We start from the raw sequence: 23,318 nt of genomic DNA, 5'->3' as shown, positions 1-23,318 counted from the left end.
TGCCACCTGGAGTCCTCCACTCCAATGGAGAGAGGCCTCTCCCAGCTCATTAAGTAGTTAGAATTCCTTATCACCAATCTCTAAAAAGCAAAGGGAAGGGAAGGGGGGGAAATGGACAAAAAAAAAAAGAGAAAAAAAAAAAAGATAAAGACAGACAAGGAAAAGAAAGGAAACAATAACTTTCCCCTGTCACTTTTCTACAAGTTTGGGAACTCAAAAAATAGCCATGAAGTTGCTCCAAAGGAGCCCCTCTGAGAAACTTTCCCTATTTATTTATTTTCTGAGAAGACTCCAGGATTGTTTTTTCCACATGCAGGCTTTGCTGCTACCAAAGCCCAAAACGTTAGGGAAGGGATTGAGATGCAGTGCTCGACACCGGCGGTGCAGTAACGCAGCCAAGTACCTGGCTGCTGCAGTGTGCAGGTTTGGGATAAAAATCCCAAGGAGCTGAGAATTAATCACTGGCTTCATGCACCATAATCCAGCTACATTCTCCATCATCTGTGTGCTCTCATACATGCTTACAGCCAACAGGTCCTGTGTTCACAGGGCATCACTCCAGCTACGTTTTTTCCCCTCCTTTGCAGTTGCTTCTAACTCATGCCAAGGAAATGTTAAAAAAAAGTAAAAAAAAAGCAATTCATCCAAAGGGACTCACGATTTTGAATTAATATATGGGAAAAGTTTTTAGGTACTGCTCAGTAAAAACCAGCTGGATACTATGCCCACAGCAAACTTTTCAAAAGTAAGAGCACTTAGCTGAGACTCAATCTGTGCGAGAGCAGAGCACGCAGACGGGCAGATCGCAACGGCCCCATTGTGATTTTACTCTGAACAAGCAGACAAAATCCCCCATCCTGTCCCAGTGTCCCAAGCGGAGACATCCGCAGCGTGCCGGCGGTGTGAGGTCCGCTCTGTGCTGCCGGCAGCTCCGGCCGCCCGCCCGGAGCGGGGCTGGATCACCCCGATCCACTCCAAAACACCCCCGTGCGAGGGTTCGCCGAGCGAGCGGGATGCACGGCGAGAACAAAAGGCAGCTGCTCCCAGAGAGCAGGGTAAGCAAGGAGAAACAAAACACCTTTTTAAAGGGGGGGGGGGGGGGAGAGGAAACCAAACATCCAGATCAGAGCGCGGCCGCCTGCCCGCCCAGCCTAATGACAGCGCTCCCTGGTTTTATTTGAGGACCTGTCGTCAAGCAGACCCGTGCCGGACTGCCGAGCACGGACTGCGAGCGCTCGCAGAAAACACCAAACCTCCCACCGCGAGTGCTGAGCGACCGACCCACAGGTGCTTTGCAGGGAGGGAGAGGGGACCCTGGCAGGGCTGACACACACACACGGCCTCAACACCTCCCTGAAGCTCAGCTTCTGCCCAGGAGCTGCTGCTGCTCCCTGCCACGCCTCGCCTCTGGGCATCACTTAACCCCAGCTCTCTGAGCACACAGGGAGGGGACTCGGGCTCACAGGGAGATGGAAGCAGGCGGGCTGTGCTTCTCACAGGGCCAACAGCTTTCTGGGCTGCCTTCTTCACCACACGGCAGCCTCTGTGAATTAAAGGACACTGCAAGCTCATACGAGCCTCTCTCCAGGCTAGAGACAGGCAGCACATTCATAAGACTGCCACTAATAAAATGGAGCAAAACCATCTTCGGGCAGAAAGCAAAACAAGAACAAACACAGAGCAGAGGATCGCAGTGCCCTCCTTCCCCCACAGCAGCTTCATGCCACAAGAAGCAGGACAGGGGTCTGATTTAGCTCCCACCCTGTGAACACAGTTCAACAGGGGGCTGCTGGGCACAAGAGCAAAAGGTTTCAAGTGTTTCCAGTGCACTTTACCAATTCCTCCTCACCAAGCACAACGCAAGGAGGCACTTCCAAGAACAGGCTGCAGAGAGGAGCACTGAGCCCTCTCCACAGAAGGCAGAGCCCTGCCTATCACCACCAGCAACATCCCAGCTCAGGTTGGGGCCATGCACACCTTCAGTGCTCCTGAGTTACCAGGTAGCAAGAGCCTGCTGAGCACACAGATTTCCTACATCAAAGGAAGAACTCAACAGAGCACTGCCATAGCCCCTTCCCCTCCTCTCCACCTTCCCCAGCACCATTTAACACCAGGGGCTATGCTTGATGTACTTACCTGACCTCATCCGAGATGGGCACAAGCCAAAAAGCCACACGAGTGCTAATCTGGAGATATAGGCAAGGTTTCCAGGGAGCAGCCACAGCACCCTTACCAACTAGATCTTTGTAGCAGCACTGCAAAGCTTACGCAGAGCTGGACATCAAACCAGAAGTCACCTCTGGATTTCTGTTGTCCAATAGTGAGGAAAAGTTATGCTGTGCTCAGAGGACTATGATCCCTAAATACTGCCAAGTTTTTGATATTGCCTGCCCCATGAGTTCAAAATCTATGGACAGGATGGAGAGAGGACGAGAAGATACATAGATAAATCTCCCAACCTCAGCAAGTCATTGCAAAAACCTCTTTCATAGCTATGCTATCAGAAGATCCTCCTTTTCCAGGTCATTAATGCAGCATTGTTGTGCTATGTATCTGCCATCTTCTGTCCCACAGGTGGCTGGAGGTGGCTGTGGGTGAAGCAACACCCAGATAGAGAGAGATATGTGGAAGTTTATCCAAAGAGATCTGCATGTCAAACATGAGGAGAAGTGTATATAGCATGAATAAATTGACATGTCAGCACAAATCCCTTCCCTCTGTACACACTGCCCTGACCTGGTTCAGTATTTCAGAGGCATTAGCCTGTGTGGTCACCTTGAAGTGGATGCTGGACCAGTGGCTTTTTGCAAATCAGTCATCCACAAGGGACACCAGGAAGGCCACCACCACTCCAACAGGGGTGGCAAGAGGTAACAGAGCATACACCAGACACTGAACCCACCACCGCTGCTGCAGCCCAGGCACAAGCATACCCCTCTCATCAGTCCAGGGATCCAAACTTTGTTTCACTGGCTACAGACCTAAAGATGTTCATAAGATGTTTTCCCCTGTCCCATGGGCTGGTGTCACACCTTGAATATTCATACCAGCACTAATGGACAAGGGAAGCAAAGGCTTGAGCTTTTCTACCTTACCACCAGAAAGAAAAGCTCTCGGGCTCTCATTCTCTCCTTTTGTAGATGCAAAAAATTTCACATAGATGAGCCTCCAACAACCTAACAGCAGCCAGGCAGCCTATCTTAGACGTTCTCAGAGGAAAACTTGTCTCCCTGAAATACCCTATGTTTAAGTGGCTGAGTCATAAAAGCAGAATGACATCCCCCACCTCCTCAGACTGTACACTCACTTTTCAGCCATGGGACAGTGATAGTTACAATTTGTTTGAGCCTTCTGGACAGGTCTCCAAGGGAAACACCAACTGTAATGGTCTGAAGTCATGGCAAGACAATCTTTGTAAATAGGTATGTATGCCTCATCACACCAATCAGAAAAAGCAAACAGATTCAGGCAAAGGCCCTCCTTTCACATGTTAAAAAGAATTACTTCATATCAAGGCCAGATGAACAAGGTTTAACTTTATTCTTCTAGTCCAATAAACTCTCTTCCACCCTGAACAGAAAACGAACAAAGTAGAAAACAAAGAAATCAAGTCAAAGCAGCAAGAGAAAAGCCTGGCACTTCATGCTTTGGATATTTAGTTGGATTGAATTTTTAAAAAAAAAAAAAAGTAGCTTAGCCTCAGGAAAGGAAGTCTCCTTAAAGCAATTTACCTCCAATACTGTAGGAAACTAAAAATAATAATTGCTAGTTAGATTTGAAAGTTTCAGCTGCAACTCTCCCAGGTCTGACTCAGATATTCTAGAAAGCTTCTGGCAATGCTTTGTGGCTCCTGCTGGTATGCTGAAGAACAAAGTAATACGCAAACAAGACCCCTAAGTTTCCAAAATGAGCTGTCGGCCAAGCCAAACTGCTGATTCAGGCTCTTTGTTTGAATGCTCTTTCTCTGTGCTGTTATATGGTTCATCCCAGCCTCTCGCACCAGTACCATGTGCAAGTTCTCAACCTTCCTGGTCGCAAGGTAAGTGCGCAAAATCGTGACAATTAAAAATGTCATTACCACAACTGCAGTGTTAATTGGAGATCGCGTAATTTCTCGTGGGGGGGGGGGGTGTGCACACACCTGCCTGCATGTTAGGCGGTTCACGTAGAATTTTCTGCAGATCAAAGAAAAAAAAAGTCTACTCAGACCTCTCTGCTCCTACAAAAATAGCATCTGGATCAACCGCGTCACCACGGACTGTGACATTCACTTAACTCAGAAATGTTTACAAATTAGGACTGAGATAACAGAAGGAGGAGGGGAAAAATAGAACAGTTTTTTGGTGCTGTTTTGTTGTGGGGTTTTTTTCTTACATCTGAATAACTGCTGAATGCTCAAAAAGCAAGCCTCCACCAATTGGCTTTGAGAGTCTTTCCAGTGAAGACTTCACAGGGACAGACGTGATACTCCACAACAGCAGACAGCCAGGTTAAAGAGCTAAAGGAAAATACTTTCAAGAAAATGTAAAAGTCAACCTGCCCTCTTGAAAACTCATGCAGAGAACTTCACTGCTAAAACCACAGGGAAGGGAGGGAAAAACATCCCAGTTCCTGAAACAGGGACTTTCCTTTTTTTGTGTGTGTTTTTAATCCAACCATCTATGGCAAGATAGAACAAATAAAAAAAGAGAGGTGATGCATAAAAGGCATCATCCTGCCTTGCTGCTGACTGGCTACAGCCCTGTGTGCATCCTGGGCAGGCTGCTCTGGAGCACTGCATGGAGCTGCAGCTCATCCCTGTGCAAAAGAGAGACCAGGCAGCCCCTGCTCTCAGAGCTAACCTCTCTGCTGCACCCGGGAGTGCAAATTCGATTCCCTCCTGGCTTCCTTACCACTGACCCAGGGACAGGTCGGAAGCCCAGAAATTCCTTTGGAATGTGCTCAAATGTATGAGTCTTCAAGCTACAAACATGCCCTGTCTGCAAGTGTTTAGTACCGAGTATCAATCCTTTCTTCCAAGGACTCCAATTTGCATTTTTTCTCCCCATTTTGAAAGTGCAGGGTAAATAGGTGGAGTTACCAAAGACAGGAGTAGAGCCCAGCTCCAGCTTTGCCCCCGGTGCAGGTCCCTTTTTCCTTCCCCAAGGAACAGGCCCTCCCCAAGGCAATCGCCTGTCACAACAGCCCTGCCCTCCGACCCTGGGTAAACATCTGCGCACGCTGCTTATTTGAGCTCCTACAGTCTCGTTATCTCCCCCAGAACACCCCTAGGGCTAATTAGAGAGTTAATGGCATCATGTCAGGAGATAACACTACATGGAGGGGAGCAGGGAGAGGGAAGGTGGAAAGGAATTGTGAAACAAAACCAGTTCCCTTCACAACCACTGTGCAATATTGGTTTAGGAAGGGCTCACACAGCCCTCGGGCACTCTGCCCTCCGGCTGCTGAGCTCCATTTAATGAGAAAGCAAAACACTCCTCCAGAGAGATTCAGCTCTCCAGCCAAGGTGATGCAAGGCCCCCACACCTGCCCTATGTCTGCACAACCAAAAACCCTTCAATACCATCAAGGGTCATTCCCATCAAAGTGCCAGCAAGGACTCACAGTTGGTGTATGACATAGGTTGGTCACAGAGCATACAGATGATTTATTAAAAAGTGTTTCTGCTTATTCCTGGTGCTCCTTTTATCTAATTTTCTAACTTTTTCTGTACCCTACTGATTCTCTTTAAAGAACAGTTGCTTTCACTAAAAAAGCCGAGAGATAACACTGTATGAACACAGAGCTCTTGGCAAGGCGACACATAAGCCCGCAAAACCACTGGCCAGCAGACACTTGAGCAGACACTTTTGCACTGATGAACACAAAACGTGGGTCAGCAGACACTCGTGCATGGAAATATGACCAGGGGATTTCGGGGGTTCAAGCCTCTGCAGCTCTTTTGTTGGAGTAACAAGCCTCAACACTCAAACAGCATTTCTGCCTCATGAGGATCTTTGGATGCTCAAAACAGCATGACTGACCCTCTCCTTCCCCGCCCCCTCCCATATCTGTGAAATATTTTTTGTAAGTTAATAAAGGGTTACACAAGAAAATTCATGAAAATTGCTCCTGATTGGCATAAACAGTCCCATCCCTCCAGCTGGAGGTGGGACAGGGTCATGGCACAAACCTGCATCCCAGAGACCAAGCGCTCTCGCCAGGGAGGGGAAAAGGAGATAGCGACAGATTACAGAGCCTTTGTTTTCAGTTAGAGAGAGGAGCAACTGTTGATAGACCAGGGCTTTTCTTGCACAAGCAGCAGAGGGGAAAGTGTTGTTCTTCCCTTATCTTGTATAAACTACAGATTGCTCTCATGAAATGCACAACTGTTTATAAACGCACAATCATAGCAGCTCTTTCCAACCAGACTCTGCTACACTGCCAACTCCCTCCCACCCAAACCCTTTTAAAATAATCCAGTATTGAAAAGAAAGTTACCACTTTGCAGTAATTCGAGAATAGTCTTCCAAACCTCTGGTTAAACCCTGACCCTTCAACCAATGGCCATTCCCGCTTCTCACGTTAACACATCACTGTTATCCTACATTGTGCCAGAGTGCTGGGGTACCACACACCTCCTGAGGCAGCCAGGAGGCTGGGTTATGCCTTGTTTCCTATGCAGAAATGTTGTACTTTGCAGTGCTGGTCTGTGGGTGACCCTTGCCTGTTCTCACATGCCATGTCCAACACCAGTATGGCAATGGCCACGGGGTTCAATTGTTGGGTTAGAGATCTTCCCCAGAAGACTGATCACTTTTGTTTCAGACTTGTTTAATTTTAATCCAGTCTGGACATCCCCATGAAGTCCACCATACCCATCCATGCTCTCAAAGGAAATAAGAGTACTTCAGGGTACCTTTTCCTTCTGTTTAAGCAAGGTGGAGATAAAAATCCATTCTTTTAGAGTGGCAGTTACATTCATTACTGAAAATTCTTTGATCTTTTATTAATCTCTGCAAATTCAGATGCTGATTAGTGAAGAGTTCAGTTATCAGTGAGCAAACGAACTCAGGCCACAAACCACTCCTTAATCTATGCTTCAAAGAGACTGATTTAATTTTTGACTGCCTGACAATTCACTCCCTCATTAATTTTAATGCTATCAAATAAATGACAGTGAGGTGGAAAGCAGATGGTACAGACATTCAGAAGAAAATATTACCTAGTCCAAAAGTCTCCTCATGAAATATTGGAGGAAAAAATAATAGTCATTAACAGGACTGTGGGCAGGATCTGCAGAACCACAAAGCAACATATACAGTGAGACTTTGGATGCATAAGACTCTCTTCAAAGCAAGAATCCCAATTAATGCAAGAAATGACTTTTAAAACAAAAGCTACACCCCACAGTTCTCTGCAGCACAGACACTTTGGCTGTGCTGGACCAGGAAGGCGAGCAGGACACTCCCAGGGCTGTGCTCCAAGTCTGTCTTAGCCTGAAAGGAGCAACCTCTCCCTGGCACGGTCAGCTCTGCAGCTTGCAACAGCACTGAGAGGTGCTCTCCATCCTCCATCCATCTCAGCCTACAAAGCTCCACAAAGTTTTCACTTGGCTGGATATAGACAGCTCAATTCATCACCCTACTTCCACCCTACAAGAGAAAAGGATCTTATATTCCTTCTTCCAGCAGTTTGGTTTAAAAAACAACCAAAAATAACAATGCAAAACAAACACAAAAAGTCCAAAGGAAGGCGAACTCTGGGGATGGCCACTCCGCTTCTACTGGTGTTCATGCTGCACTTCATGGCTTGTTGAAACACTTACTGAAGGAAAGAGGATCCTAAGAGGATCCTATCAACCAGGTAGAAACAGCAAAGTTCCCATCAAGACAGCATAAACCTTAAAACTTGCTCCAGAGGCAAAAGTTCCTACAATCTATTGCTTCAAGATTAATTCAGTGTTTGTGGAGACCTTTTAAAGATGTAAAATAAGCACTAATGCATTATTGCTCCATACTTGCTCAAGGAGCACGTGCAGCAACATGGAAACCTTTGGAGGCAGGCCTAGCTGCTTGGGGAAGATGTTTTCTGAAGTGACTGCTTCACTTGTTCTGAGGTATTTGTATGTGGGCAGATGACAGGACTCCAATTGCTACACTCTTCCACTTCAGGTGCTCATAGCAATATGAATCGTGGAGTTAAAGCCACCCCTCCAGAGGAGAACAAACACCTCATCTCACATGTGACTACCTTCCAGTAGGTTTGTGTTTTTCAGCTTAAAATTAGTTTATTCCTTCCCAAGATGGATGCAAAGCAAGATGCTCAAAGGGAAGAAATATTTAAAGGAATCTTAAATATGCTTCCAAAATAATCTATAGCACAGCAGACATATCACCCATTAGTTTTCTTCAATACCTTTGAGAATCCTGGGAATTTACATAAAAATAAAATACTCGGTGTAAGGATATTCATCAACTGGCTGCATTCCTACAGGAAGAAATTAAGCCAGCCCTGGTCTGCAGCCAGAACCAGGGCCAAGTAGCACAGGAAAGGGAGCTAGGGAAAAAATATTTTAAAGAAACATAAACATGTCTTTAGACCCCTGATACACACAAGATGAGAGAAGTCTTGAGGCTTTGGCCAAACTGAATGTACAAGTGCATTCTTTACATTCATTCTTATCTGAAAGAATTGACCATTTCTAGATTTGGATCTGCAGCTCTAAATGTGATGATTAGATCATTTGGAGGGACCTACGCTGCAGAAGATTAAACATTGAGCAAGATTACATAGCCAAGCCTAAATTAGGCAAGCTTCTGAGTTTAACTGCAAACAAGAGAGGTACTGGAGGGAAGCTTCCAACAGAATAATGCATTTGCTCATTATGGAAATGCCTTTGCATAATCTCAACTTTCTTTGCACAGCTATGGAACGAATAAATACCCACAAAGAAGAGAAACTTGGCAAGCCTCAAACTTTCTCAAGCACAAACCAGACAGTAATAAAAGCTTTGATCACATCCCTGTGCTGTACAAAGTCCTTCCTTCCTTTCTATGGTCAATCCAGGAATACTTAGGCGTGGAAACAGATGGCCACACAACCCACTTTGCTGCATCTATTTATCAAATCAGCCTTATCCTCCAGGTGCAAAACCATTTCCCAACAAAATGCAGGGCTGCAACACCTGCTAGAGCCCGTGGAAACACACACCATGTGTTAGTCAGTCCCTGCACCAAGGCACTCTCCCTGCCCTGCTGTGGATACACAGGGATGTCCAGCCTGTCCCACAGTCTCGACACCCCTTAACCAGCATTCATCTGCTTCTTCAGCCATTACCTTGCAGCAAGTGGAGTCTTCCTGAAGCACACAAACACTTTTAAGGAAGCAATTAAAAGTTAACACAGTTTAGAGCCTGTGCTTTAATACTACAGTCTTGGATAGGACACCACAGACATCCTTCTGGACAGTAAGTTGGATTTTTTTGTGTCTGCCCATCGTAATGTTGCACATCTGATCCTGACCACAGCTCCCAGGTGATGGGGACCCAGGAATTCAGTGCATAGCTGCCAAATATGAATTACTGAACTGATTTACATGGTACCGAGGCTGAGAGCACGCAGAAGAGAGCCAGCAGCTACATTGGGCCACAGTAGCTCCTCTACAGCCCACTGGGCTGCAGCAGGGGAGGGTATCTTGTACAAAGTGGCTTGGGTGGCTCCTTCATGTGCCTACAGCAAGCTAAATATGGGAAAGGCTTCTTGTTTCCATTGGGAATCATCAAACACCAGCTCTGAGATGTGTCATTGGTAAGAGGGCTGAGGCTGAGAGCCTCGACACCTCCATATCCTCCATGGGATGCATCCTGCCTATCCTACAGCCAACAGTTATCTTCACCTCTATGTATAGAGGAGAACAGCAGGGTCACAGAGCTTCAGCTTTCACTTATAAAACTATGAAATGCATGTTGCACCTCAAAAATTTCTGTAGCTACCAGGCTTGGGACACCCACAGCCCATGAAGCTGAGTACCCAAACCCAAAAGGATAACATCCTGTACTACACCACCATCCCCAAGGCAAAAACCCACCCCACAGGGAGCTCAGCAGTGCCTAATCAAGCCACACACAGCAAATCCCCACAATTATTTGCAGAAGACGAGGAAGAACAAATAAATATCGAAATGTAAAAAAAAAAAGGACAAGGAATTCTCTCTGCCTTTTATGGGGAGGGATGGATCCAGGTTAAGAAAACTCTGACCACGGCGACTGTCTGGGCAAGAGGCATTCCACTGAACTGGTTAGGCAAGGGGCTGCGGGAGGACGGCTCGCTCAGGGGCATGAAAGGAAGGTATGTACAGGGGGAGGGGGACAAGCTGCTCCATCACTGGGGACAGCACTGCAGCTCCTGCCAGCAAGCTCCCTGGAACCCTGGACATACTGCTGGGATGGTGGTGGCAGACGACTTAGAGACTCTGCAAACCCCTCAAATAACACTTTTATCAGGATGCTGCTTGCTGAAGTCCTTAGCCCAAAGCAGCTTTGTTTGGGTCCAGACTAGCATCTCTAAGCATTGCTGAACAGTTTACAGGACTTCTGAGGGACGGTGAAGGAAACCAATTCTGCACCTGGTAGGTCAGACTGACAGCACTAACAGGGCTCCAGGGCAATGCAGGGTTATTGCACTGCCACACACTCATTCCTGGAGAGAGGTCTCCAGACCTCTCCTCCCTGCTGCTCCAGGGCATTTAGTCAGTCAGAAAAAATATAAAATTGCTATAACATTGCCTAATTTCTAGCACTGCAGGTTATAGGTTTTGCAACCAGTGTTCCTCCTGAATGCAGGGAGCTAGACACCACCCCACCACAGACCCTATGGTCGCTGGCTACATCCTTGATCAGAGTAGAGGCTGGGGACCCTCTCTTTGTTGGGCTTAACGAATGGCAGGAGGCCCACAAGGACACACATTCAACTTACCTCCCTGGACATCCGCAGCTCCTTCCCACTCTAGGGCCATGGCAGAAGCTAAACGTTCTCCACACCCACAGGGACCACCAGCCTTTCACTCCGGTCACACAAAAAGGCAGATCTTTGCCGGGATTTTCCAGTCTGCCTGTGGTTCACACCAGAGGAAAGGAAGGGGCACAGCCGACAACCTCACAGAGGGGCCACCCAGGACATTGTGAAAGAGTTGGTCACAAGACACAGAGCCAGGGAAGGCTGCTGACTGTCTGGTGTTACACCAGACCCACAAACCCTCTTCCTGGCCCCTCCAGCTCTTTTCATCCCAAGACAGTGCAGATCACCAGTTTCTCTTACCCCTTTCTTATACGGACACAGAAAGAATGTTTCTTCCTTAAAAAGAAGTGTGTGAGAACTGCAAGGGCTCAGATGAGAGGGATTTCTTTGTCACTCAGTCCTCTTCCCCAGCTCTTTCTCCAAACAGTGGCATTTTCAAGGCAATGAACTCAACTAATGGGTGTTCAGGAGGGCAGAACTTATGCTCAGTTTCCAACCCACTGGTAGGACAGTTTCTTCAGGCACTGTTCTGAACACTATAGCTCCTTCCCCACTGCCAACTCTATTGTGAACAAACAGCTGTACCCCTGAAAGTTAAATAATAAAAATTAAAAAAAAAATAAAAAAAAAATCACAGGTCTTACCAACACAACTGTTGGGATCAAAGGTGAACATCTTTTGAGACTGAAAGTTTCATTTTTCAGAAGCACGTTGAAAGAAGGTGCAGAACTTATTTTAAAGGCTGATTGGGATTACCTCAAAGTCTACACAAGGACAACTGCTTCAAAAACACCAGTCTTAATTGCTTTGCACCCATTTAAATCTCACATGGTGATACATTTTGGAGAAAAGCTGGCCTTGCTCTTTTCTTAAGACAAATGTGATACTATAAAGCCCTCTGCCTTGATCTCAGTGCTCATCTCCCAGGGCCCCTCTGTTTCTGCTGCATTCCTTTGTGTTTATCTGCCCTCTTCAACCCTTTGCTGCAATCAGCTGCGTGCAGCACCTCGTGTCTAGGAGTGACATGGCTGAGGTTACAGGAGAGACAGGTGCAAGGAAAGCTCGTGCCCTGAAGCTATCCAAAGGAAAAGAGAAGCTGGAGGGGAAGAGGGTTGTAAGGTATTTCAGATTAAAGCAAACACCTTGCCTCGGGCTACACATTCTCTGCTAACGCAAGCTGCAGCCGCTTTGAGCCCCAGAAACAGCAAAGCAAACACAGACTTCTCTGCAAGGGGAGTTGTCACCTGTCAGGGATGTTTGCAAATTTATAGGGAGGTGGTGGTGGTGGTAAGGGGAGTAAAAAGAGCTTTCCTCATTTTAAAAGACAGGCTGTTTGCACAGGTTTGCGATGCATATTTTGCTTTGTGAAGGCTTTTGTCCAGCATTCAACTGAGCAAAGGTGCTGTCTTCCACTGGAGACAAACTGGAACATTTGTTAATGTACATACATTAATGTACTCTAAGCTGGTGCCTTACAGTAAGGGTGAGGATAGGATGGAATTTCCCTGCTCCCCCTTCAGCTTGTCATGTCAGTGAAAAACACTTCTTAAAAAGAAGTCACAGCTTGGCCTCTCCAGAAATGCCTCCTACAAGGCTGGGATCAAGCCCATCATAAGCAAGAGGTTATTGCATAGAGAAAGCTCCTTGTGCCCTTCCCTAGCACCAGTGCTCATTTCAGCAAGGCTCAGAGAGGACAGGGGAAAGGGTCTTTCCATTGCTGTTTCTCTGCTCCACAGACGGGAGAGGGAGACTCTGAACAGGCCTTCAGTGAGCCCATCAGCCACCACTGTGCTCTGCAGACAGCTCAGAGGAGCTGGAGATGGGGAGGCTTTACTAGTGTTCAATGCCATAAGTCCAGATTTGAGCGTGGAAGGAGCAAAGTTTCTGCTGATGACCTTTAAACTGGTGGAGATTGTTTTTTAAGAGGACATAGTTCAAGCAGACTATTACTATGCACTTTGAATATCAGAAGTCCCTATAAACACAGAGAATCTTTTGGTCCATTGAAGAGATAACATTTCACTGGAGCTTTGCTATAGTGGTGGAAAAAGCTGAGATCCAGATGCTGATGGAAGGCTTGCACCCCACCCCTCTGTGCCCCCAAAAATGCAGAATCAAAAGATAACCAGACTTAATGTCAGTCACCTCTCCTTGTGCACTTGGATTAGCTTCACCACATTAGCTGAGCACATACCCAACCTCAAATTGTCCTTTTAACCCTTTGCAACCTCCATGGAAAAAGAAGAGCACTGCAGTCTCCCCAGCAGTCACACCAAAGTAGCACTAACAGATCAAACTGTCTGTCATTGGGGACTGCAATCAGCATGACCCAGGAGTTCTTTGCTTGCAGACACAATCCACCAGGTTACAAACACTGCCAGGATTCAAATTGCCAACATACCATTTTTGGGCACATTAAAAATTGTGGTTGATTAGCCAGGAAATCAAATGGCAACACTTTCTCAGGATGGAAACAGTGGAACAAGAAAACTTACAGCCACCAAAACAAATTTCAAACTACACATTATTTTTATCCCAAAGTATACAAAACCCAGGAAGAACAGAAACAGGACATGAACAACTCAAACTTCCAAAATAGCTCTGCTCCAGCCTGCAAGAACAGCACCTGGCTTCTTCAGTACAGCTATTGCTAAGAAAGAGCCAGTCTGTTTGTGCCAAAGGCAATGAACCAACAACCACCAGTGCCTCATCTGCATTCCAGTCTTGAGCCATGCTGATGAGACACCCATGGCCAAGACTCAATATAAACACTCTCTAGTCTGGAGAAACAGGAGGAAAAAAAAAAACCAACCATGGTCTGAAAAAAAGTTTTCACTCCCATATGACCCTCAAGAGAACAAAAACCAGTGAAGAACCTCTGGCCTTGGTCAGCAAAATTGCAACTGTGCCCAGAACCCAAACTAAGCCACCTAAAACTACCTCTAAGCAGGGAGAGTGCAGGGATGGTTGAGTAGTGTGTGAAAGAGACTCCCCAGCTCTCCTGCCAAGTTTAGCTGCCTCATCCCTCTCTCCTGCCATTGCTGTGGCAGGAGAAGGAGAGTAGGTCAGGAGTCAGCCAAGGGAGGAAGATGGACCTGGGGCAACACAGCTGGAATAGCTCCTGCAAAAACTCTCCATGTTTCCCCAAAGGTCAAGGAAGCTCTCACTACTCACCCACATTGGGTCATTGAGCTCCGTGTCCTGCACCCGGACGCAGTCCATGCTAATCTCAATTTTGTTTGTAGAGCCATTTTCAGATGGGCCATCGATGAAGTTTAAATCTATTGGCTGAACTGAGCATATTGGCCTGAAAAGAACGCAGTATTAAAGTTAAAACTGGCCAAATTCCATTTTCCACCACCCCACCTTCCCTTCCCATGCCTCCTGCTAGGGTGTCATCCAGTACTTTGGCATAACCACAAACCAGTCTCATGACAAAGTAAGTTATTACTAACGAACAACTATCTCCTCACCCGCTGTACTACAGCAGCCCCAAACCAGGACATGGCCTGGAGGGATATTTCACTTACCTGACCAGAAAGATAAGAGTTCAAGAGTTAAATCACCGAAAGACAGAACTCATGGAGGATTTATAGCAGTAACTGTTTTAGCATTAGTCATGGCAAGTCAGGAATGGGAACAGAGTCAGTTTTATTTCCTTCATTGGACCTGACAGGGTGAACTCTGCACCATCTTCACCTCCTCTCCTTCCCTGGTATCAGCAAAAGAAGAAAACATGCAGCCTGGACATAGCGTAATGACTCCATTTCCTTAGGGGAAAATGCCAACCACATGCCTTAGGTGATCAATTCCTAGAAAGCAGTCAGCTCAGCCAGAGGTCTTGAAGAGAGTCAGTGTCACTGCTGATCACTGCATTTGGTCCCCATAGCCTGGATGTGGAACCTCTCGAGAGCTCAAGAACTGTAAGTCACCACAGACTGACACATCTAATCATCACATCCATATCTAATCAACAGGTACATAAGGCTCCAAAACCCCCAGCATCAATCTCTGGAGCATCCTGTCCTAAAACACCTTTCACAAATTCCACATAAGGGTTACTTACTGTTCCAGGAAGTCCCAGAGATGCTGGATTACCTCTGGGCTGAGGAATTCCCTCGGCTGTGAGCCCTGGGACATGGCTGATCGGTAGTAACTCTCCTTCCAGGAGAAGGGGCTCGGAGTTTCTACAAACCTTAAAAAACAAAAGCAAAAAAAAAAAAAAGGAAAGAAAAAAAAAGAAAAACACACACACAAAGACATGTTGAATGCATGAGTACAACTTGATGAAAACCCATAAATAGAAGCTATTGTGTGAAAAAGAAGACATGTTGAATGCCTGGAACATTCACAGCTGTACAACACATATTCCACACTGCTGCAGATGCTGTATTTAGATGGGAGAGAATTTGGCCAACCTTCCCAATAAGTTAAATATCCCTCAGAATCCACTGGGATGCTGCATCATAATCCCAGAGAGAAAAAAAAAAAAAATCCACCTTCCATTGTACCCCAAAATAATCAACTTCCCATATAAAGCAGGTAGTCTTTGCAGCAGGTGAAGCAGCTAAGCAGTGTGTGATTTCACTGTCCCTAGCTGGTTACCTCTCTAAATGGCATGCCCTTGGATGATTAGGCAACTTCTCCTACACCCAGGCACTGCAGCTGAGGTCTCAAACCAAGTATTTTTTTAAAAAAATTAAATAATATTAAATAATATTTTTGTTCTATTTTCTATGGAAATAAGTTCTGTCACATAAAAATTTTTCTACTTGTCTACTACCTTCTCCCCTCCAACAGTTTCAAAGCCTGGCCCACTGATTTCCACCAGATCTGCTAATTACCTTGGCCATTTTTATCCCCTTAACCTCCCACAAGCCTCACAGAAATAGGTGGACCCAAGAGAAGCAGTGACAGAGCTGGAGCACTCATGCCTTCCACAGCTGCACATTCTCATCCCACTGGCCAATTTCTAAATTCAAACACAGCAGCTTTTACACCCATGTCAAAATACTTGACGGCTGCAGGAATATAAGGGGAGCGGGAGGAATTTCTCGAGTATATTTGCAGTTGACAAAAACTCTCAGTTCAACTTTAATTAGAGTATAAGGCAGGTGACCCCTAGAGGGTTGGGGGCATCCTGCAAAATTTTCATATTAAAGAGTTATTTTAGCACAATGCAAGCAAATGGCCATGTTCCTGGCCAGGGAAACAGCAGTGGCAAGAGCCACGGTTATAACTGGATTCCAAAGAGAACTGGACTGATATTTCATTTGGCACATATTTGTCCTGTTTAACACAATGGTCTAAATAAATTGCCTGGAAGACCCTAATTTATTAAACTGCCAAAATTAAGAAAGAGTGTTTCAGAGGGAGGGTCACACTACAGTTCTTTTCCTGAAGTATCTACTTCTGGCTGCTGTTAGAGAGGGATCTAGCTCTCTTTACTTAATTTGTGTGACTCTTCTGTTTTGAGGATGACTCTGGTCTGCAAAAAGTGGGGCTTTCCTCACCTCTGCTGTCCACAGAACTTCCTGCTCTTAGAAAAGAGCAGACCATTGTTCTAAGCTAATAGAAATCAAAGTGTCTTAAGTTCCCAGAGCCAAAGCTGGGCATGCCTCGAAATAGGTGAAAGTATTATTTCAGTTGCTTATCCTTTTTGTAATTAAAAAAACCCAAAACCAACATCATTTAAAATCTCATGAACAGCCAGAGACAAATAAAATGCAGAAGTGTCACAGCTAATAGCTCTGCCTCACAGATGTGAGCACATATCCACACTACATGTGAATAATCACAAATCCTCTGAGAACAGCAGTTATCCCACAAAGTACCAGAAATTACTCCTTTCAGGCTTTCAGTCTGGTAAGACACTTTCAAGAATGCCACACTGAAACCCAGAAGAACATATCTAGCCTAAAACCTTCCACATAAGCTGCAACTCAATGCCACCACAAGCTTTGAAGGATCACAGTGGGGGAGCATGTGCTCTGCAACCTGCTCTGCCACTAAACCCACAGACCTCAGGCATTGCTCAATACCCTGCACTCAGTCCTGACCTCATAGGAATGGGCATAGAAACCCCACAGTAGGTTCTACCAAGCCACCAAAGTGGTCACTTCTAACAATTATTTGCCACTTATCATAACTGCTCATGACTTGTACACTTCTTGTTACTGCATAAACAGGAACTAACTTCAACAGATAAAGAGTTATAGCAAAACAAACCTTCCTCAGAGACCTTTCCTTTGAAAAGTCTCAGTGCAACTAGATTCCTGCATGCCATGGCATGTCCCAGCTTCGGTTGGCTCTGGACAAAGTTCTTGGTCTCAAAAAGTCAAAGCAACCCAGTTCACCCTGCCTGCTCTGGCCCTGGTGGTCCCATTCAGCAGCAATACCATAAACCTCCCCCAAAACAAGCAGTGCCCACAGCCTGCAGTGCAGGAGAGGCAGGAGATATTAGCTGCACATACTGATCACACCAGTTAAGGACACAGCTGGTACTTCCCTCTACCAAACACAACTCCAAATTTCTCCAGAGAAATATTTTCCAGCTGTTTCACTTTTATCCCTGCACCCAGCCAAGCTCCTAGCTTACTGTTTCTAAGAAAAGCATTACCAGATTCTACCTGATGGCCAAAAAGGCATGTTTCCCTATACCATGCACAAGAAGTCTCCTGGTTAATGCTTTCACAGAGGCAAAATTTGAGAGACTCCTTCAACACTCCCTGCAACCTTTACAGGTCTATTTCCAAAGGAGGCAGCAGGATTAGGCAGCCAGCTTTGGCAAGGCAGCTGTGATAATACTGTGGGCATTAGACAGGTAGTGAGCATTGCTTTTTACTCAGTTTGGAGCATCCTGCTCTCAGGTGGGAAAGGGCTGTCAAGCTGCATGAAAACCAACTTCAGCACAAAGCTGCATGCAAGATAAACTGTCTTCTTTCCTGTGATTTTAATAAAACCTAAACCTAGTGCCATTTTCCTTCTATCAGCCTTCAACACAAAGGAGCAGCCTCTGTTTACTAAACATATGAATTTCCTGAATTTCCACAGGAAAATAACAGCTAAAGCCTAAGCAAAATCTATCTGTAAATGTCACTTCTCTAGTTAATTGTCCTTTCCCACATCAGCAAATGCTCTACTTACAGTAAAATAACCAGTGTGCCTAAAGATTTCAAGCATTTGCATTGCTCAAATTGGTTCTACCAACCAGCTACTTTTTTATCAACAGACACTTAAGCAACATCCCTTTTAGCTGCATCCACTCATCCCAAAGGGCATCACAGGAAATGGCACTACTGAACACAGGCTCTTATACCAAACTGCTCATTACAATAGAACAATGCATAGTAGTAAGTCTTGTCTAGTGTGTCTCTGTTTAAGGTAAGGCCCTGCATCAACTACTGAACTAGCTAGCAGGCTGCTTTTCACAAGCAGAGAGCACTGGCTACACCAGACTGGAACTACAGGGGGATTTACAGCCCCCATCAAACTGCAAGCTGAATAGGACATTGCATCCACAAGTCCCTCCTTCAAAAACCACCAGAGAATTATTAATAGCAAGTTAAATCTTCTCCGAGAAGCAGGACCTCACCAAGAGCACAGTGTTTCCTCATGCAGTGCTGGGACGCTGCTCCTGAGCCACTGAATCCCACGTTTAAGGCAGCAATACACTCCCACTGAGATCTAGCTCAGCTCCATCCTATTTATTGTGATGGAGCAAGAGCAGCCCAGACTCCAGGTGAAAGCACTTTTCCAGATTAACTAGGTGGGCTGAAGCCTCAAGATACACTGATTATTCTGCTGCCTCCTGACCACTCCCCCAGAAGAGCTGCGTTACAGCCCCAGCTCCCTCAGTGGGGATGTGTCCCAGCTGATCCCCTTTGCCATCTCACTGATGAGCGAGATCTCTGCAAAATACAGCAATGAGAGACACATGCCCCCGTAGTTGTGTTCACACAGCACTCACTTTCAGAGTCTTCCAGAAGGCTGGGAATATTAAACTGAACAAAAAAAAAAACCCAAACCAACAAAAAAACAATCAACCAAACAAAAAAAAAAAACAACCCACCCTTCCAAAAACCAACAGCCAAACCAAATAATCCTGGCAAGCACAGCATTTGCCTCTCATAAGCTGTAACCTATCTGCACTACAATTGACTTTCTCTGGAAGTGAAGGTCCCAACACTGGAGGAAATGAAGCCCCGACTGCTTGGCCCAGCATGACCACAAACTGGCGGCAAACTAGAGAGAAAACAAGACATTTCTGCTCCCACTGCTCAGTCTAAGCACATGCTTCCAGTCTTCACCACATTTACCCCCTTTCCACCTTCACATCAAAGACATTAAAGGAACAAAACAAAACAAAACAAACCCCAAACCACTTTCCACAGCAGGAAAAAAATGACAGAAAACTGTTAAACTCAACTATTGCAATACAGCAACACTTCTCACCCAAAATGCCACCTTTTAGTGCAAACAATCTTTCTTAGATAGGACTAAAGCCAAAACACCCAGGTTTGACTTACCACTGGGGAAAAAACGGGAGCTCCTGAGGAAAACAAGACCTAGGTTTGATACTGAGCATGCACAGCCCCTCCTCTATAGCTTTAACCTTAAAGGCAGATGCCACCTGCTTTCGCTGATAGAGGGTCAAATCTGACACAGGGTGCAGCTCAAGCACCACTGGGGCGCATGTGTGAGTCCAGCAGCCTCCTTCCAAAAATAAAGACTGTCGCAACCAAGAGATAGCTGGTTTCCTTTGTTTTTTCATCCAAAATGGGCTTGGTGCTTCAACGCTCTGAGCTACTCCTGGGTTAATAGTACAGTTTATGAGGAAACCAGAAACGAATATGGTATCTTAGTGAAGCTGCTGTGTTGGGTTTCAAGAGATCCAAGCACTTTCTGTTCTCCTTAGCTTCCCTGGAAGGCTGGAGCTCTGGGGTGGTTTGCGTTCCTCCTGCATTGGGCAAATTCTCAGAAATTTTCATATAGTTTGAAGATGCAGAACTTCATGGCTTGATATTGGTGTATAGCCACAGTGTAAAATTTTGTGACATGAAAACTTTCACAATAGGGATGAGCAAAATGATCTGGAGATTTTTTTCTTCTTCTTCTTCTTGCCAAAATTACAGGATGTTGTTTTTTGCTTCTCCCCACGAGATGTCTTATCAATGGTGTACAGTTTTTTATCACTGAGTCTGTAGTTCTCAGCCAGTGGACATGCAGATGGGGCCAGAGAAGTCTTTCTCTGTAAGCTACAGATTTTACTCTTTTTTCACAAGATATATTCCCCTAAAGGACCTGCTAGTGGAGTACTCAGGAAACCCTGATTCAAAGAGAAGAACATCTGGTCTTATGAAGAAAGCACTTCCACATTATGCAAATGTACCAAAAAATAATTAATAAATGTCTAAATAATGATATCTAATATGGCTCATTTTATTAATAATTCTCAAAGTGCTCTACAAAGGAAGACAGGGTAATTACTCCCATTTTACCTGTGGGAAAACTAAGACACTGGGAGGTCATAGGATTACTCATCGTTACTCAGCAAACCAGAAATACAACCTTGGTCACCCGAGTCCCAGTCTGGTGCTTGCTTTAAAAGGAACTAATGATTTTGGGTGTTTAGATAGAGAAATTAAAAAAGGCCTTAATTTCTTCAGGTGGAGTATGCACTGTACCTCCTACAAAAAGAAACTCCCAAATTTCATTTATCTGTCTTCAGGCACCAAAATACTGATGCCCAGGAACGAAAATCAAAGCTGCAGAAATGCTGTGACTAGATTTAAACCATACTCACATTTCAGGGCGGAAGTGTAATTCCAACCTATATGCCCAGACTAAACCCTAATCTTTCTTCCTGAATGCGTACAGCAGTTAACCCCTTAAAAACCCTTAATTCATGCACTGATTAATAGATTAGTGCTCAACCATCACAGGGTGTGAGCTGGGTAGAGAATTAAGTCACAGAGAAATCGGCAATCAGCAATCCCAATCCACATGCTCATCCCTGTCTTCTGCAGTTACACCTTGAAGTGTATCAAAAGCAATGGTAAACAAACAATTTAAAGTTCACAAGCATTACGCCTAAATGCCTAAATCTTGGTGTCAGTTGTATTTTTAGGTTTTGAGTGGGGAGGGGGCTCCTTTTCAGATCACACCATTAAAACTCGAGGAACTTGGCAGCCCTCGTCCTGCTGGAATTCCCCCTGCTCTGCGTTGTAACACTGCAGTGATTTGTAGACCTCGGTACCTAATGAGGCTCACAGCTGTGCAAGAGGAGAAGGATGAGGGGTCTGGCAGCACGGGACAAGCGTGCGCCTGGCAGGCAGTGTCATCTGGAATTCCCCGAAGTGCAGAGTGCTCTTGTCCCCCATGACCGCAGTGGCTACCCTCGACCAGCAGAGCATACCCTGGAAGCACCCCTTAGAGACCTTTGGAAGTCAGACTGGCTCATTGCTGCAAACAGGGGTGCCAAAATGAAAGCCAAATGGTAGACAGGCAGGCTCTCAACCGCCTCGGAGAAGGTTGCGGCTGAATTTCATTGCACTCCAGTGCACTTTTTCTGTGTCTACTTCATCAACAAGCAACCTCCCTTCCCAGCATGAATTGCACTGTAAAATGCATTTTTTTTTTCTTTTTTTTTCTCTACCTGATGCCATATTCTAAGGTCTTGGCTCACATGATCCCAAAAGAGACTGACTCCCATCCTGGCAGGTCCTGCTGAACTGTGCTCACAGGTATTTATTCTCCTTTCAGTTTTGAGCCCAGCTTTCAGATTAAGCATTTTAAAATCTAGACTTCCAACAACTTCTTTAAACCCTTCAGATTTTCTTTCCATATAACACTGCTTCTACATGTCAGTCCAAAAGAAAACTGATGATTACATAGCTTAGAAAGGACAAATGTAAGGAATAACAAACACCAACTCAGGATTACTTTGAGACAGAATAGAATTTTCACCTATGGTTCAATTGCCCATTCTTTTTTCCCATTTCCCATGTTTTTCAGATGTTTCCCAAATCTGATATCTCAGTAAAAAATCGTGTGGACAGCAGCATGGGTTATGGGGAGGGGCAGCTGAGAGAAAAGTGGTCGAGTGGCACAGAGATGTGCCTTAGAAAATGTGAAAGAACTCGACTACCAAAAGGGTGAACCCTGATCTCAGAAGTAGCCAAAAGGCAAGGAGATATGGGGAACACAAGAAGGAACTGGAAGTGACAGCGGTGAAGGGCTCCGTGACACTGACAGTGTCCTACAGCATCCAAGGACAGACTAGGGAGGGAAAACTGAATATGAGTCAGCAGTGCCCTGGCTGCCAGGAGGGCCAACCATGTCCTGGGAGGCATCAGGCAAAGCGTCGCCAGCTGAGGGAGGTGATTTTCCCACTCTGCTCTGCACTGATATGGCCTCATCTGTAATACTGGGGCAGTTTTAGACTCCACAATATAAGAAGGACACTTGGCTATTAGAAAGTGTCCTAAGGAGGGCTGTGAAGATGGTGAGGGACCTTGAGGGGAAGCCATATGAGGAGAGCCTGAGGTTACTTGGTCTGTTCAGCCTGGAGAAGAGAAAACTGAGGGGAGACTTCATTGCAGTTACAACTTCCTTGCGAAGAGGAGGGGCAGACGCTGATCTCCTCTCTGTGGGGACCAGTGACAGGACCCAAAGGAATGGCCTGAAGTTGTGTCAGGGGAGGTTTAGGTGGGATATTAGAAAAAGGTTCTTCACCCACAGGGTGGTTAGGCACTGGAACAGGCTCCCTAGGGAATCGGTCACAGCACCAAGGCTGCCAGAGCTCAAGGAGCGTTTGGATGCTACTCTCAGGCACATGGTGTGACTCAGCCTGTGCAAGGCTAAGAGTTGGATTCAATGATCCTTGTGGGTCCCTTCCAACTCAGCATTTTCTGTGATTCTGTGACTGTTACCTTTCACAGTCACTAGGCAAATGGCACTTGTATTGCACACAGCCTGTTTCAACTGTGAACTATACATTTAGAGGAACTAAAGCAATTCTGTTTCAGAGGAATGCTCAGTGTTCTGCTAGGGTCTACTGTAACAGTGCATCCTGATCTCCCTGTGACTTAGATTTGTCTTTTGGAAGCATATGTGTGTGAGCTGAATGGAAAGGGGTAGGAAGGGATTGTTCTGCTTCCTAATTGCTCTTTGCTTCAGTCTTCAGTGCGCAGGAAAGACTGACCTATATCAGAGAAAGTGAAACTGGCTGCACAGAGTGATCCTCCTAATTCACCATGCTGCAAAACACAAGGGGGATTTTTTTCCATTCATCATCTCCTTTCAGTTAGAGTCATCTTG

General features: G+C 45.7%; 1 protein-coding gene and 1 long non-coding RNA gene across 3 annotated transcripts in view; one reads left to right on the top strand and one right to left on the bottom strand.

Annotated features, from left to right (window-relative positions):
• Positions 1-23,318, bottom strand: part of TP63 (tumor protein p63) — a 103,556-nt gene that overhangs the window by 67,868 nt on the left and 12,370 nt on the right. For both annotated transcript variants that reach the window (XM_032698176.1, XM_032698177.1), the window contains exons 2-3: positions 15,064-15,192; positions 14,172-14,304 (exon numbers count right to left, since the gene is read on the bottom strand). In XM_032698176.1, the coding sequence (XP_032554067.1) occupies positions 14,172-14,304; positions 15,064-15,192 (262 nt within the window). The remainder of the gene's footprint in view (positions 1-14,171; positions 14,305-15,063; positions 15,193-23,318) is intronic.
• LOC116791815 lies at positions 18,364-22,923 on the top strand. The gene is made up of 3 exons (XR_004358873.1): positions 18,364-18,373; positions 18,855-18,863; positions 22,848-22,923. It is a non-coding gene; the product is annotated as an uncharacterized LOC116791815 (long non-coding RNA).

This window comes from Chiroxiphia lanceolata, chromosome 10 (genome assembly GCF_009829145.1).
Source record: "Chiroxiphia lanceolata isolate bChiLan1 chromosome 10, bChiLan1.pri, whole genome shotgun sequence".
Classification (NCBI taxonomy): domain Eukaryota; kingdom Metazoa; phylum Chordata; class Aves; order Passeriformes; family Pipridae; genus Chiroxiphia; species Chiroxiphia lanceolata.
The sequence above is the reverse complement of the archived record's forward strand: the minus strand, read 5'-3'. Positions and strand labels throughout refer to the sequence as shown.